Source organism: Dipteris shenzhenensis, chromosome 6, assembly GCF_047967505.1.
Source record: "Dipteris shenzhenensis isolate YYH24624 ecotype China chromosome 6, Dip_SZ_1.0, whole genome shotgun sequence".
Lineage (NCBI taxonomy): Eukaryota > Viridiplantae > Streptophyta > Polypodiopsida > Gleicheniales > Dipteridaceae > Dipteris > Dipteris shenzhenensis.
The window spans coordinates 30,725,803-30,742,018 of record NC_141601.1 but is presented as its reverse complement, the minus strand read 5'-3'; the positions used below and the strand labels follow the sequence as shown (position 1 = coordinate 30,742,018).

The 16,216-nt window shown below is 42.9% G+C and overlaps 1 protein-coding gene across 1 annotated transcript; it reads left to right on the top strand.

The window, feature by feature from the left end:
• Positions 1-13,181: 13,181 nt before the first annotated feature.
• Positions 13,182-15,182, top strand: LOC147901048 (rho GDP-dissociation inhibitor 1-like). Its single transcript, XM_087375864.1, has 5 exons — positions 13,182-13,619; positions 13,857-13,923; positions 14,039-14,257; positions 14,415-14,539; positions 14,930-15,182. Exons 1-5 carry the CDS (start codon positions 13,290-13,292, stop codon positions 14,996-14,998), a joined length of 810 nt encoding a protein of 269 aa, XP_087231990.1. The 5' UTR covers positions 13,182-13,289; the 3' UTR covers positions 14,999-15,182.
• Positions 15,183-16,216: the final 1,034 nt, after the last annotated feature.

Here is a 16,216-nt window from a genome sequence, read left to right as displayed (position 1 = left end):
ATTTCAGGAGGTGGTCTTCCTGCTATTAAGTACCCAATGATGTCTACACACCAATCAGGCATAGCATCTATTTGAAATAATGCGGCATCTGGTAGGTCATCTTCTATTCCTTCCGGCTCTTCTCTTGTCCTCAATCGTGATGTGTGATCGGCAATGAAATGTTGAGCACCTTTTCTTGCCACGATTTTGAAATTGAATTCTTGTAGCAGTAGAAGCCATCGAGTGATCTGGCCTGTGGTACATGGCCAATTCACAAGATATAATAAGGGTTGATGATCTGTGTAGAAGATAAAGTCAGTAGCCAATAGATAGTGTTGAAATTTCTTCACGCTATAGATCATTGCCAAGGCTTCTCTTTCTGTTATGGTGTAATTCACTTCCACATCATTTAGCTATCTGCTTGCAAAGTATACTAAGTAGTCTTTGTTGTGTTTGCCAGGTTGACATAACACACTCCCTATTGCATAATTGGAACTGCCAGTGTAAGTCTATGTCCCAATGTGGTGACATTAGAACAAGGGTTGTGATCAATCTCCACTTGAGGGTTTCGAATGCTTGTTCGCATTCGTTTATCTAGATGAAGTTGACGAGGAGATTATATAGGCATACCCCAGTATGAATCTTCAATAGTATCTGGCATGTCCCATGAAGATTTGAACTCCCTTGGCATTCCCTTGGCATCTAGCGGGGGGGGAAGTTCCATGATGATCTTTATTTTGTCCATGCTAGTTGCAATCCCATGTCGAGAGACTATGTGTCCCAAGACTACTCCATGTGTGACCAAGAATTGGCATTTTAGAGGATTCAAAGAGATTCCATACTTCCTGCATTTTCAAAGGAGTTCTTCAAGGCATTTCCAGTGATCCTTTTTTCCTGAGTGTACAAACAGGTCATCGAGGAAGAATTGTAGGAACTTGTTTAGAAATTCCTTGAAGGCGGTGTACATTACCCTTTGAAAAGTAGATGGGGCATGACATAAGCAGAATGGCATGACTCTGTATGCAAAAATGTCCAATTCTATGGCAAACTTTGTCTTTGCTTGATCTTGAGGTGCAATTCGTACCTGGTTGTATCTACTGAACCCATCCAAGAAGGTATACACTTCAGATCCCGCTACCCTTTCTAAAATTATTTCTGTCAATGGTAATGATCTCTAATTGTTGCTGCATTAACGTTCTTGAGATTCACACATATTCTGAGCTTCTTGTTTTTCTTAGGCACAATCACAATTGGTGACACCCAATCAGTATGCTCAATCTCATAAATGAAACCAGCATCCAGTAATTTTTCTAGTTCTTCATAGACATGGGTGTTGAGATATCGAGCTCCACTCGCGATATGCCAGGGTGACTGTTGTGCATTTATGTCACCGACTTGTTAGCTGGAGATGCGGTTGGTACACCGCCCATGAATAATAGCTGGATGACAGCTATCCTTATCTACACTAGTTCGTGGCTCAGTTAGTATGCCACCTTAGTTAGTTGAGTTTGGTTTGAGACCCACATATAGGGTTCTTCTATTTCTTTGTACTAGAGTTCTTTTGGCTTACACAACTAAGAAGAGGAAAACTGTTTTCAGCCTCCACCTTTGTGTGTATTCCCCCATTGTGCATGTGAGAAAGCCGCAAGTGAGACTCCTTCCCTCTCTCCCACAATCTTCACATGGTATCAGAGCCTTGTTCGTGGTAAGGAGCTCAAGAAAGCAAGCCAAGTTCGTGGTGTCCTGGTAAGAGGACCAGTGTTGCTTTCCTATTTCGAGTTTGGGAGCAAATCTCTACAAGTAACACAGCCAGAAGTGCAAGAGTGCACTGTCTCAGATTGAGATGCCCTTCGCGGTGTGGTCATTTCGGGGCCCGTTTTGGAGACAGAAGTTCTCGGCAGGCACTCAGAAAAAGGCCCTGTTTTTGCTGTGTGACAACTGTTCTGCGGGTCGGTGAAAAGTTGCTGCAGAAATTGCATCGTATGCCTTTGTGCAGAAATATTCGGAGTTGCAGATTCATGCTTGTTTCCTGTTGATGCAAAATCGTCACTAGGAAGTGACTGTGTGGTGAAATACCACTTTCATCAGTTTTGCAGTTCTGCTCGTGTGAGGCAAAAGCTGTGTTTTTTGCAGTGACAGAATATTTTGTAGTGTTCTGTAATGGCATCTGATTCTCTTTCACAGATTGTCACTGAAAAGCTTGACAAGAACAACTTCCAGGCATGGAAGTTTAGAATGACGAATTTCTTGATGGGAAAAGGCTATTGGGAGTTCATTATAGGAAATGAAGAAGAACCTGTTCTTCCTAATGTTCCCAGTCAACAGGAAATGCAGGCATTCAAAGGATGGCATGAGAGAGCCAGGAAAGTTATGTACTAGCTGTCTATCAGTATTTCGGACTCCATGATTGTGCATATTCAGGATGCAAATACGCCAAAGGAGGCATGGGATACTTTGGCAAAAATGTATAGCACAAATACGCAAGCCAGGAAAATGCAACTCAAACAGGAGTTGCACAATGTGCAGAGAGAAAATTTGAGCATAAATGACTACCACATGAAAGTGAAGAAAATTGCAGATGCACTTGCTTCCATTGGGTCGCCAGTGGATGATGACGATTTGGTTTCTGTGACCTTGAATGGTCTAGGAAAGGATTATGCACAATTCCAGACATCCATTGCCGTCCGTGAAAAATTTCCAGATTTTGAGGAGTTGATTGCTCTTCTAATTTCTGAAGAGCAGAGAAATGGGGGTGCATCTTCTTCAGTAGGAACTTCAAAAGAAACTGTCTTCTACTCAAATGCTGGCAGAGGTAGAGGCAGAGGTAGAGGAGGCCGATCTGCAGGCCGTGGTAGAAATCAGAATATGCAGCAAATGCAAGAAAACTAGTCCTATGCAGGAGGACGTGGTAACTCTAGAGGCAGGGGGAGCCAAAGAGGCCGTGGTGGATGGCAGAGAGGCCAAAATGCAAACAACAATGTTGAATGCTACTATTGTGGCAAAATGGGTCATATGGCTAAGGACTGCTATAAAAAGCAGAATGACATTATGACTGGAAAATTGCAGCAAGGCAATTATGCATCTTCTAGTAGGCAGGGTGATGACAGAAATGAGCATCTATTTATGGTGCAGCATATGACCAATTCTGTGACAAGTGCAGAAGAACGAAATGATGTGTGGTATGTTGACTCAGGTGCATCAAACCACATGACAGGTCATGCAGAATGGATGCAAGATGCAAGGAAAATGGAAAAACCAGGATTTGTGGAGACTGGTGATGATACTGCACATCCTATTGTGCAGATTGGCAAAATTCCTTTGTCTATGCAAGATGGGAAAAAGAAATACTTATCTGATGTATTTCATGTCCTGAACATCACCAAGAACCTGGTTTCTGTTGGTCAGATGGTTGAGCAGGGCTTGCAGGTCAGATTTAATCCTCATGGATGCTTTGTTGAGGATATGAAAAATAATGGTCGCTTGATAGCAAAAGGAAAGAAGAAGGGCAGGATGTTTACATTGGATGCGGACATGCCTGAATTGAGTGCAGCAATGTTTGCACATGGGACCGGTGTAGTTGCAGATATTGATATCTGGCACAAACGCATTGGTCATGTTAATATACAGCGACTTAAATCAATGCAAGCCCAAAATATTGTTGCAGGATTGCCTAAATTCAAGGTTGCAGAAATGCACAAGGTTTGTGAAGCCTGTCAATTTGGAAAACAGGCAAGGAAACCTTTTCCTAGGCATGTTCAAGAGAGTAAAAAGCCATTGGAATTAATCCACTCTGATGTGTGGACTACTAAAGCTGCATCTATTGGTGGCTGTCACTATTTTGTCACATTTATTGATGACTTCAGCAGAAAACTTTGGGTGTATTTTTTGAAAAAGAAAAGTGAAGTGTTTGGGCACTTCAAAGCTTTCAAAGCTATGGTTGAAAAAGAAACAGGCCTGCAAATAAAATGCCTAAGGTCAGATGGAGGGGGAGAGTACCTCTCAAATGAGTTTGCAAGGTTCTTGCAGGAGCATGGTATAAAGCAGCAATATTCATGCAGTCATACCCCACAGCAAAATGGAATTGCAGAAAGAAAAAACAGGCATATTGGAGAGGTATCTCGGGCTATGCTAAATGAAAAAGATCTACCAGATTATTATTGGGCTGAAGCAGTTGCTACAGCAGTCTATATAATGAACAGGACTCGCACTGCAGCAATACATGGCATGATGCCAAAGGAGATGTATACTGGTAGGAAACCAGATATTTCTCATTTGAAGATTTTTGGTTGCATTGCCTATGTCCATGTGCCAGATGAGTTGAGGTCCAAGTTGGATCCAAAAGCTGAGAAGTGCGTCTTTATTGGTTATTCTCTGCAGCAGAAAGGGTATAGATGCTATAACCCTTCTACACGTAAGTTCACAGTGAGCAGAGATGTTGTTTTTGATGAGATGAGCAGCTGGTATAAACCAGTAAATGTGATGATTGATGTAGATGCACAAAATGGTAATGCTGCACAGAATGCACAGTAGCAATCACAAAATATCAGTGGACCTGGAGTGTCCTCTACCAATGGTTCACATACTTCGCCATGGACAGGTAGATTGAGATCAGGAGAATCCCCTCAAAGCAATGCAGAGAGTGGTACGCAGGTATCACGAAAAGGAAAAGAGAAGGTAGATCAGCCCATGTTTGATGTGAATGCAGGTCACTCTTGTGTGGATGGTGAATCCAGTGGCTCAGAACAGAGCATTGATGATGAGTTGGGTATTCCTTCTATTGTTACACCTGGAGTAAGGAAGACCAGGGATGTTTTGAGAGCACCTGGAAGTGAGCCTATTTTGCGCAGGTCTACTAGGGTTAGGTATCCTGTGGATAGGCTGAAATATGATGGATTTACAGCCATTCACTATGCCTATATGGTCAAAGTGATACAGGAATCAGAACCACTTCTTTTGAGCAAGCCATGGGAAATGAAAAATGGGAGAAAGCCATGGATGAAGAAATGGATGCCTTGGATGCAAATGCTACATGGGAATTGGTGCCTTTGCCTAAAGACAAGAATGCAATTGGCTGTAAGTGGGTTTATAAGATCAAGCACAATGCAGATGGTTCTGTGAATAGATACAAGGCAAGATTAGTTGTCAAGGGGTATGAACAGACATATGGCATTGATTATGAAGAAACTTTCAGCCCGGTTGCAAGGATGGCAACCGTAAGAGCAGCCATTGCTATGGCTGCATCAAAGGGATGGTCTTTACATCAGATGGATGTAAAGAATGCCTTCTTGCATGGTGATTTGCAAGAAGAGGTCTTTATGGAGCAGCCAGCAGGTTATGTTCATGCTACTCATCCTGAGTTTGTTTGCAGGTTGAAGAAAGCCTTGTATGGCTTGAAGCAAGCACCTAGAGCATGGTCTGACAAGATAGGACAGTATCTTGTCACTATTGGCTTTCAGATTTCCAAGGCAGATTTCTCACTCTATGTGAGAAAAACAGAGAAAGGGATTATGCTGCTGGTCATTTATGTTGATGATTTGATCATCACAAGTGATAGTGATGAAGATATCCTTCACGTGAAAATGCTATTGAGACAGAAGTTTGAGATGAAGGATTTGGGAGAGCTGCGTTATTTCTTGGGCATTGAGGTGATTAGATCACCAAGTGGGATACAGCTCTTGCAGAGGCAGTATGGACTGGACATGCTGTCCAAATATGGGATGACAGAGGCTATAAGCCTATTTCAGTTCCTTTGGAGCAGAATGTGAAGCTGAGCGCAGATGCAGGTGAGCTTCTGGAAGACCCTACTATGTACAGACGCATAGTAGGAAGTTTGATTTACATGACTATTACCAGGCCAGATTTGAGCTATGCTGTTGGGTTGGTAAGTCAGTTTATGCAGGCTTCAAGGAAACTGCATTTGAATGCGGCTAGATGCATACTCAGGTATGTGAAGTCCACATTGCAGTATGGACTATTTTATGAGGCTGGGGTTCAGATACAGTTGCATGGATACACTAATGCTGATTGGGTTGGTAGTATTTCTGATAGGCAATCTACCAGTGGATATGTGTTCTCTTTTGGGAGTGCTGCAGTCACTTGGAGCAGCAAGAAACAGCCTATAGTTGCCTTGTCGAGCACAGAGGCTGAGTACAGAGGTGCAGCAATGGCTGCATGTGAGGTAGCTTGGTTGCATAAGCTACTCTATGATATGCATCAGTCTACAGATGGGCCGGTTGTCATTTATTGTGACAACATGAGTAGTATACATTTGGCAAAGAACCCAGTCTTTCATGCCAGAACAAAGCACATTGAGGTGCATTATCACTATGTGCCGGAGAAGGTTTTACTAGGTCTTATTGATCTAGTTTATGTTAGCACAGAGGATCAGGTAGCTGACATATTCACGAAAGCATTGGGCGCAGAGAAGCTGCGCAAGTTCAGAGACCTGCTTGGTGTGCAGGAATTGGGATTGAGCTCGAGGGGGAGTGTTGAGATATCGAGCTCCACTCGCGATATGCCAGGGTGACTGTTGTGCATTTATGTCACCGACTTGTTAGCTGGAGATGCGGTTGGTACACCGCCCACGAATAATAGCTGGATGACAGCTATCCTTATCTACACTAGTTCGTGGCTCAGTTAGTATGCCACCTTAGTTAGTTAAGTTTGGTTTGAGACCCACATATAGGGTTCTTCTATTTCTTTGTACTAGAGTTCTTTTGGCTTACACAACTAAGAAGAGGAAAACTGTTTTCAGCCTCCACCTTTGTGTGTATTCCCCCATTGTGCATGTGAGAAAGCCGTAAGTGAGACTCCTTCCCTCTCTCCCACAATCTTCACAATGGGTGCCATACTTGGGATTTGTCCTGTAGGTTCCACATACCTTTGGTTTGGATCCTTCCCTTATTGGTATGGTATGTACTGCAACTTTTGAGAAAATCCCTTTCATTTCTTTGTAGGACCAAGCCATGCAATCTCTATATTCCATTAGCAATGCTTTCAATTCTATTTCTTCTTCTAGAGTGAGATGTTCACCGATGTATACAAGCTTTTCTTCTTCTCCGTCCAAGGCAAGATTTAGTTTCCTTGTCTTGGCCGGTCCTTCATAAACTGGGGTATCCTCAATATTCTCTATTTCTTTGAGCTCTGATTACCTGACTAGCCTAGGTAGTCCTATTGTTGCTTCTCCTCTAGTGTAGTTTTTGAAGTAATCGGGAACTTCCCTTAGGCCTTCATGGCACTTTGAGGTGCTTGCTTGGGTACTAGCTCCACTAGAAGATATTTGGTCCAATTCACCTGTGTTCCCTTGTTCTTCTTTTTTGTTACTATTCACCATTTCACTCTTCATTCTCACATTGGGTTTGAACTTTCTAAGCTTTTTGCTTTGTGAGACCAGTGATGGATTTTCAATAGCAATCGCACTCCCAAGGCATGGTTCTTCGGCCATACAAACACCTTCAAGCCCTTTAGGATTCCATTTAAAATTTGGGTACTCAGGTGCTTTTGTGGGCTTAGTTAAGTACAATTCTACCACTCTGGTCTACATTCTTTCGAATTTATTGAAGTTCTCTATCTTGGCCTTTTGGCGCTGTACACCCTCCTTCTTTTTCCTGGACCAGTTGCTATTAGATAGTGGTGGAGGGTCGATCTTGGGGTATTCAATGGCCATGAGTGCCTATAGGATTGCCAAGTCATTGTCAAATACTTGGCCTTCCAAGGTTGCATTATCAGCTTCGATTTCCATATCCCAATCTATGTCGGCACTGTAGCCTTCTATTATGGACTCTTCAGGGTCACTGTCCCATTTGATGCCTATCATGAAGACTGGCATTTCCTCGGCATTTCCACTAGTTCTGATTCATCGTTCTAGATTGGTGCTTGCCCAAAAAAGCAGTGAGGAAAAGGCAATAACAGTCAACACCAAATGCCACCGAGGATCAAATAACATTTTGGTGAGAAGATGACATATCAAGACTGAATGCAAGTTGAAAATTATGGTTGGAACTCAGCAATAATGCCAAAATATGCAAAATTGATCCACAAGGCTACAAGAACCGTTGTCCTTCTTATCCGATCCAACTAGGAGATAGACTATAGCTTCCACTCCTAGGTTGATGCTTTGGTCCATCAAGATTGAATCTTTTCTTTGGATATCAACTGGGAAAAAAAAGGTGAGTATAAATCCCATATAAATGTATTAATACCAAAAACCATGTTAAATTGGCAAACCATCATCACAAGCCATCTATATCTATGGATGGAGATTAGATGCATGTGAGGATGCAAGAAAACAAAAGAGTTTTGCAAAGGCAACACCAACAACAAGGTCGTACAAAATTATATATTACTATCAAAAGCACCATGAAAATTTTGGTTTTGCAAAGTTACATGGACCATGCATGCGTAGAAATGGAGAAATTTGCATGCCCACCCACCCAGATAACTTTGAATTGATATGAAACTTTTCAAGGAAATGAAACCTACTCTAATTAACACCCATGAAAATTTTTATGGCCATCTGACACTTGACCAATCCATGATGATCCACATATGTGAATTTTATGCACCTATGCATGTGTAGAAATGGGGTATTTTGCATGCCCATCGACCTAAATGCTTCTCGATTGACACAAAACTTTGTGAGTATATGGAAATTAATCTAAGTAACACTCTTTAGGTTGCATGGCGATCAGACACTTGACCATTCCATGATGGTCCATAGATGCGATTTTCATGCACCTATGCACCATGCATGTGCACAAATGGGGAATCTTACATGCCCACCCATGCAAATGTTCCCCTATAGAGACAAAAATTTGTGAGGACATGAAACTTACTCTAATTAACACCCATTAAATTATCTCAAATACTATGGTCGAAAGAGAGAACTTGATTGCAAAATAGGGTTTGTCTTTGATACTAATGATAAATATGGCATTGATCTTGCCATTGATTCTACTTAGCATGGGAAAACACTATATTTAAACATCAATTAAAATGCATAATAAGTTAAATAAGTAGACCTAGAGCAATTTAATAGATATGTCAACATGATACAAAAATGAAAACATCTAAAAAATTCACACTCAAGAATATAGACTTCCTCAGAGATACCCTAGAATGTGAAACAATCACAAACACACACACACACACACACACACACACACACACACATCATGGAATGGTCAAATGGAAGATGGCCATGAAACCTCACATGGGTGTCAAGTAGGGTAGGTAAATGTCCTTTCAAAGTTTCATGTCAATCAAGAAACATCTGGGCCAATGGGCATGCAAAATTCCCCTTTCGTGCACATGCATGGTGCATAGGTGCATGCAATTCACATATGTGGACCATCATGGAATAATCATGTGTCAAACATGAACCTTTGCATAGGTAAATTAGAGTGGTTTTCATGTCCTTGAAAAGTTTTGTATCATTTGCAAATTATTTGGGTGGGTGGGCATACAAAATTTCCCATTTTGCACATGCGTGGTGCATCGGTGCATCAAAATTGCATCTTTGGACCATCCCTGGGACCCATCATGGAATGTCCAAAGTGTCAAATTGCCATGCAAGATTTCTCACAAAGTTTCATGTACATTATGCATGTTGCGGATGGATGGGCATGTGAGATTTCCCATTTTTTTGCATGCATGGTGCAAAGGTGTGCATGAAATTCACATCTGTGAACCATCATGTAATGATTGTCAGATGGGCATACAAATTTGCATGGGTCTTAATTAGATTACTTATATGTCCTTGAAAGTTTCATTTCAATTGGCTTGTGGGAAAAAGTGTATGTTTAATGAAGGTCTCATAGCATAAATCTTGCATATTGAAAGCTTGCACGTAGATTTAAGAGCTTAGTCAGAGTATTGGAATGGGCATTCAATGATAAGAGGATGCAGGAGCTTAGCAAGTTCTTTTGAAGAGCAATGGTCCCTAGAAAGGGCATCAAATTAACATTAGAAACTTATAGCCTCCTATTTGAGAAAAGGCATACATGTGAACTTAAATGCACCAATCCAAGTCTCAATCAAGTCACAAACTAAGGGAAGAATGAATTCATACACATTGATCCCACCACATTTTTTCAAGTGCACACATTAACTGCTACTACTGATGCCTTGATTGCAATATTCATATCAAGTGCCAATAAATGTTATTGTAGCAACTAATCCAAGAGAATTTGGAGGATACAACCACTTCATTTGCACTTCAAATGGATGCCTTATGTACAACCACTTCATGTGCGCTTCAAATGGATGACGATAAATGTTATTGTAGCAACTAATCTAAGAGAATTTGGAGGATATAGCCTCTTCATGTGCACATCAAATGGATGCTTCTTGAACCTAATTCCAAAATGATGCTAGGAAGGATGCTAGCAATGACTCTATGGGTGACACTAGTAATGATGCTTGCAATGATGCATATGTGTCAAAAAGTGTATCATTAATTGAAATGATACTGTCATTGATGCAAAAACCCTCCATTTTTTTAAATTTGAATTTCATTTGGTTGATGCATATGCATCAGAATTAGCATTAAAAAACCCGTCGGAGATACTTCTATGACCAGGCATTGACACTTGACCCTCTCACCTCTTGTAGTGAGTGCCCACCACCTGAACTCATATGTGACTATCAAATATAATCATTTTTTGATGCAAGTCATCATAGAAATTGAACTTAGATCTATTAACAACTTGAATTCACACTGTGCGCGTGTGCACACACACACACACATGCACGCATGCACGCATGCACGCATGCATGAACATACACACACATGCGCACACACACGTGTGCACGCATGCACATGCACACACACACATGCACATGCACATGCACAAGCACACACACATGCACACACGCACACGCGTGCACACACACACACACAAACTTTGTGGATGCATGTGAACATCTTCATTAAGAATCCATATTTTCTTTTAGTGATTGAGAGATTGTTTCATAGTAGCAATTAGTCTAATATATGACAAAAAATGAAACCTATTCATTGATGTATGATATGTTTGGTTTTCAAGGAATTGTACTTTTGGTAATATCTATGAGGGCGTATATACTTTATAAAGTTGAATGATAATTATCATTAAAATGAATAAGATATAAGATTTTTGGTTCGTGTCGCAAAGAAAAAGGTGCACCACCATGATCTTCCCATTAAAGTGCATGGCTTTGGTTTTAATATTAAAAAAAGAGGTATGACACCTTTTCATGGATTCTAGAGAGGCCTCTTAGGTAGAATTGTAAGTTGGTGCGGAATCTTTATCTAGGGCTGAAAGATGGATGAGCCCTTGGTCTGTGCTACAAGCATTGTGGAAGCATAGAGATTACATAAGGATCTTGGTATAGTACATGAGAGCAAGGTTGTTGGAAACTGCACTTTAAAAAAAAAAAAAGGTAGAATTAAGGCAACGTATGGAAAATATCGAGGTTACTCTCAAATTTAGTCAAATTTTATGGTATGTTTGCATCTAATGAAAAGACACCATGAATATGACTTGATAAGCCATGGGTGTAATGAAGACGCTTGCTATAGTTCCTTAGTGCTACGTGAAGGCGATTAGAGGAAAGTCATTGGTGGTGAGGGACTAAAATTGATGAACATATCTTCATTATTTGGTACAATTTTTTTCATCAAGTGAAAAAGGTAAATGGGTATGTTTTTAGATTTTTAGATATATCTCAATGAGGATTGTATAGGATTTTTGGGCTGATGAGAAGCTCATGTCTGAGATTGACTTCCATGGGAAAAAGGAGTTGGTGGGGTTTTTGGTCCCTCGTGGTGGTCAAGTGTGGAAGCACTTGAGGAGTGTAGAACGTGTGTGTTAAATGGAAGGGGCATCATGCATGTGTAACATGTGAAGATCTAGCTCCTTGTATTAAACAATGGCAAACCATTGTAGTCCTAGCATAGCATTAACATGACCCCTTGTGAGGTCGCTAGGACTGTTGCAGCAGTGTAGAAGTAAATGATGTGTTTGAGCTTGACCCAACATTTTGAAACTTAATTGGTGACTTTCTTGTTGTCTTGCTCATCAACCTAAGGTTGAGCTAGAATAGCCTCTTTTCCCACTGCTTGCAATGTCTCAACATTTGCTGAGCGATCTGAGGGCAATCCATGCGGGAAGTCATTTTCATTGCTAGCAAGTGCCCTCCACATGCACATTGCCAGGACTCAGATTAGGACCTCCCCCCAGCAAGTCGAGAGTACTCTGCTATGAAAATACGTTTACATTGGGGGACGCTCTTCAAGGGCTTGTTTCCAGGCAGCTAGGTGTGAATCGCGATGGCCAGCTGGGTAGTGAAAGATGATATGAGCGCATCTCTTCAAGCCACATGCTCAATTGAGGGGTTGGTGAAAGCTCTTTGTATGAAGGCTAGACGGTCGACTGGAATGAAGATTTCATGCAATCGATTCGTTGCCCGGCACTGGTGGCCAAATGAATCCAACTAAAATTGTTGGTTTCGTTGGCGCACCCAGGTGCGTTCCAAAGCGCCAACAATACACATTTAATGAACGATTTCCATCCATTTCCGTAGTTGAATATGAGCATTCGGCTTGCGTGGAAATAGGAACCGAGAGGAGGGGGGTGGGGAGAGGGATTTTGGGGGGGGGGGGGGGGGAAGGGGGGGTTTTATACTTTGGGGGTTTGAGGTTTGAAGTTTTTGGGGTTTGGCGGGTGGAGATTTCAAATTTGACTGCGGCCGATTGAATGCGGGCTGGAACGAAGTGCAATTAAAGAGGACGGAGGTTTAAGAATGTAGGGTGTAATGGGAGTAAAGCGGGGAGGAAACGATAAGGGTGGGCGAGGGGTCCTGCGCGGTTAAAAGGAGGAGGGGAGGGGGAGGGGCGGCGAGGGGCGAGGGGGGCGGAGGAGGCGGCGGCGGCGGCCGAGGGGAAGGGAATAAATGGGAGTACGTGAACGTGGGCGCTATCGCGGGAGGTGGCGGTTCACGACCAGTCGGTGGCGGTGGTTGGGTGGTGGCGCCCTTTTGATTATTAAGAAAAATAGTAGACATTCTGCTAAAACTGGACCTAAATTTGGAGAGAGGTAGGGAGTCAACTGACCAACTTATGACTGTGTCACGAGGAGCTATTTAATGAGGAGACCCCGCCACATTTAGCCTCACGGTTTGTCACCCATTCTACAACAATATGATGACTATGAGATCTTAGCCAACCGGTCTGCGGCTCTTTGTCTCCCCTCCTCCGCCCTCCTTCTTCTTCTTCTTCTTCTTGTTGTTCATGTTCATCTTCTTCAGTTCTTCTCGAGTTTGTGTTGGCCATGTCGGTCCTCGTTGGTTCTTCCTCCTCCTCCTCCTCCTTCGATCAAGCTCCTCTCTCCTCCACCACCTCCTCCATCGCTGGTCCTTCTTCTGTTGATGCTTCCTCCTCTTCCTCCTCCTCCTCCTCCGCTGCTGCTGCCGCCCACCAGCTTAGCTCCGCTTCCTTCTTCGCAGACGACGACGACTTTGAGGAGGATGACGACGTCCCGGATTCCTCCCCTCTTGCTCCAGCCAACCTCGACGCAGCAGCTGCTGCCTCTTCTGCTGCTCCAAACGCTGTTGCTCTCGGTCCCCTCCTGCCGCTGAAAGATCAGCTCGAAAGAGACAAGGTTCGTAGCCTCCGCAAGTGCATCCCGTCCGCGATTTGCAGATCTTGCACTTGCAGTTTGATCCTTCTCTTCGCTTTCGAAATCATTTTGCCCCACCACCGAGTTTTGCATAATCATTCATCCGAGTGATCCGACCCCTCCCAGCTGAGTTTTGCCGACTGAGCTTGGCGAATCATTCATCCGACCTCTGCGAGCCGAGTTTTGCCGACTGAACTGACGCCTGTTTTCGCACCACAGGACGACGAAAGCTTGAGGAGATGGAAAGAACAGTTGCTCGGGGGCATCCTGTTGGACTCCATCGAAGGTAATATAGTTATCTTTCGCTGCCTTAGCCATGCCGACCAACTTCCCGCCATAAGTTCCCCAGATCAGCGTCTCACATTCTTCTCTCAAGCTCTCTCCTGTTCCTGATCCCACAGATGGCGTCGATCCAGAGGTCCAAGTGCTTAGTCTTAACATCTTGTCCCAGGGACGACCCGACATTGTGATCCGTCTTCCCCTATCCTCGAGTCATAGAAGCCATCTTTTCACCCTCAAGGAGGGCAGCACCTACAGCCTCAAGTTCAAGTTCCTGGTGCGGCGGAATATCGTACCAGGCCTCACCTACGTGCACACGGTTTCGAAGAACGGGATTCGAGGTGAGTGGTTGCTCGTCATAGCGGCTCCCAACGTTCTCGCAAGGTCGCCAGAATGTGCTTCGCTTCATAGCTGATCCATAAGACTGTTAACGAGCGCGCCAAACATTTTAGTCCTCTCAATTAACTCGGAGGTGGGGGGATGATTGATATTTTTCAGTGGACAGCAGCCGCGTGATGTTGGGGACGTTCGCCCCGCAGAGGGAGCCACATACCGTGATCATGGACGAGGAGACGACACCCTCTGGCATCCTGGCGCGGGGAAGTTACACCGCGAAAACTAAGGTGCGCTTTGCAACAGTCATCTCGCCTTTGCTCTGTTCTCGTCGTCTCCAGCATATCTTCCCTTGCTCTGCATTTCCTCCTCTATTATCCTTCCATGTCATTGCCTTCCTACTGCCTTTTCTTCGCAATGTTCGCTTCTCCTCTCCCTTGCGATTCTCGTGGTTGAATTTCGGAACTCTCAAATCCTCTTCAGTGCACTGATAGCTACCGTGCCAAGATATATTTTTTGCCCCGCGGAAGGAAGCACAGATAGCTAAATTGGACTATAGCTCGCTAATGCTCCTGTCGCTGCCCCCTTCAACTCGCCTGTGTGAACTTTAACTCGCTAATGCTCCTATCGCTGCTGGCGGTTCTTTTCCTCATTTCTTATACTCTTGCTCTTGTGCGCAGTTCATTGACGACGACAGCAGGTGCCATTTTGAGATCGAGCACACCTTCGACATCCGCAAGGAGTGGTAGGGAATGATTGCTCCAGACAGGCTTACATACTTATATATGCGTGCTGGCTGGCTGTGTATAACAGGCTGTACAATCGTTGAGGATAGAATTCAAGGTTCCAATTACCTCTCTGTTTCCACCTATCCTTTGGCATGCTATCGTTACAAGCTTGTTGACGATTTAGCTTAATTTCTAAGGACGTAAGCCGACGATGTAATTCCTTGTGTATACTTTTTTTGGGGGCTAGGAATCATGTTTGCCATTTCGTCCCAGTTATCATGTAGTCTTCCACTTTGGAGGATCTTATTTCGCTTTAGTAGACGTGAAAATATAATAGATAATTTTAAGACCACCCCTTCACTAGTGCACGCTTAGCCAAGTGTTTTTCAAGCTTGCTAATTCTTTAAAATAAAACGAAATATTTTAAACTCAATTACTCCAACATATTGAGGGAAAGAAGACATTGAAACTCTATGCAAAAAGATATAAAATATAAAATCGAATCTTAAAATCATAATAGTAGCATGACCCGCCTTTGATGGGTTAGAGATGCGCTTTGTTGGGTCTCAAGGTTGGGATCCTAGGGTTCTTTTAATTTTCATGAATAAAATTTGAAGTTTAATTTGCAATTAGTATTTGAATGATTTTTAAGGATCTATTGCATCGCTTTTCTTTTGGATTTTTTGTTTGATAGCTTTGCATACCTCTCTCTCTCTCTCCCTCTCTCTCCCTCTCTCTCCCTCCATGTAAAAGTTTACAAATCTCAACATTTATTTGCTTTTTCATATTTGTTTGAATTAAACCAATGAAGCCCTAACAATGCCTTTGTTTGGAAAAAATAGATTTCTACCAATACTTCCTATGTGTATTTGTGTAGAAACCACTTGTTATATGCAAATGCATGCACGTGTCAATATTGCTACAACCTTCTCTCTACCCTTTGGACCCATAGCTTGCGGGCTCTCTCTATCAAGTCTACTTTAAATGCTTGCTCTCTCTCACTCCCTTATCTCGTTGTGCAAAGACCTCTCTAGTTGCCATGTGTGGGATGGCATGTGTCCTACACTTGAGACTTCTAGCCCTTGGATGTGTGTGTCTTAAGTCATCACTATGGACATGCTTTGGACCTAGACTCTATCTTCTTGGCTTCAATCTATCACCATGTGCTTGAGCAAATGCTCATGGTATCTTGGGGTCACTAGTCTTCTCAAGTCGGATTCATCTTCACCATTAGATACT

Bases quoted from the DNA above. Each gene is read 5' to 3' on its own strand.
- LOC147901048 (XM_087375864.1), top strand. From the start codon at position 13,290: ATGTCGGTCCTCGTTGGTTCTTCCTCCTCCTCCTCCTCCTTCGATCAA. The intron at 13,924-14,038 runs GTAATATAGTTA...CTGATCCCACAG, and splicing joins CCTGTTGGACTCCATCGAAG to ATGGCGTCGATCCAGAGGTC. The intron at 14,258-14,414 runs GTGAGTGGTTGC...GATATTTTTCAG, and splicing joins TTCGAAGAACGGGATTCGAG to TGGACAGCAGCCGCGTGATG.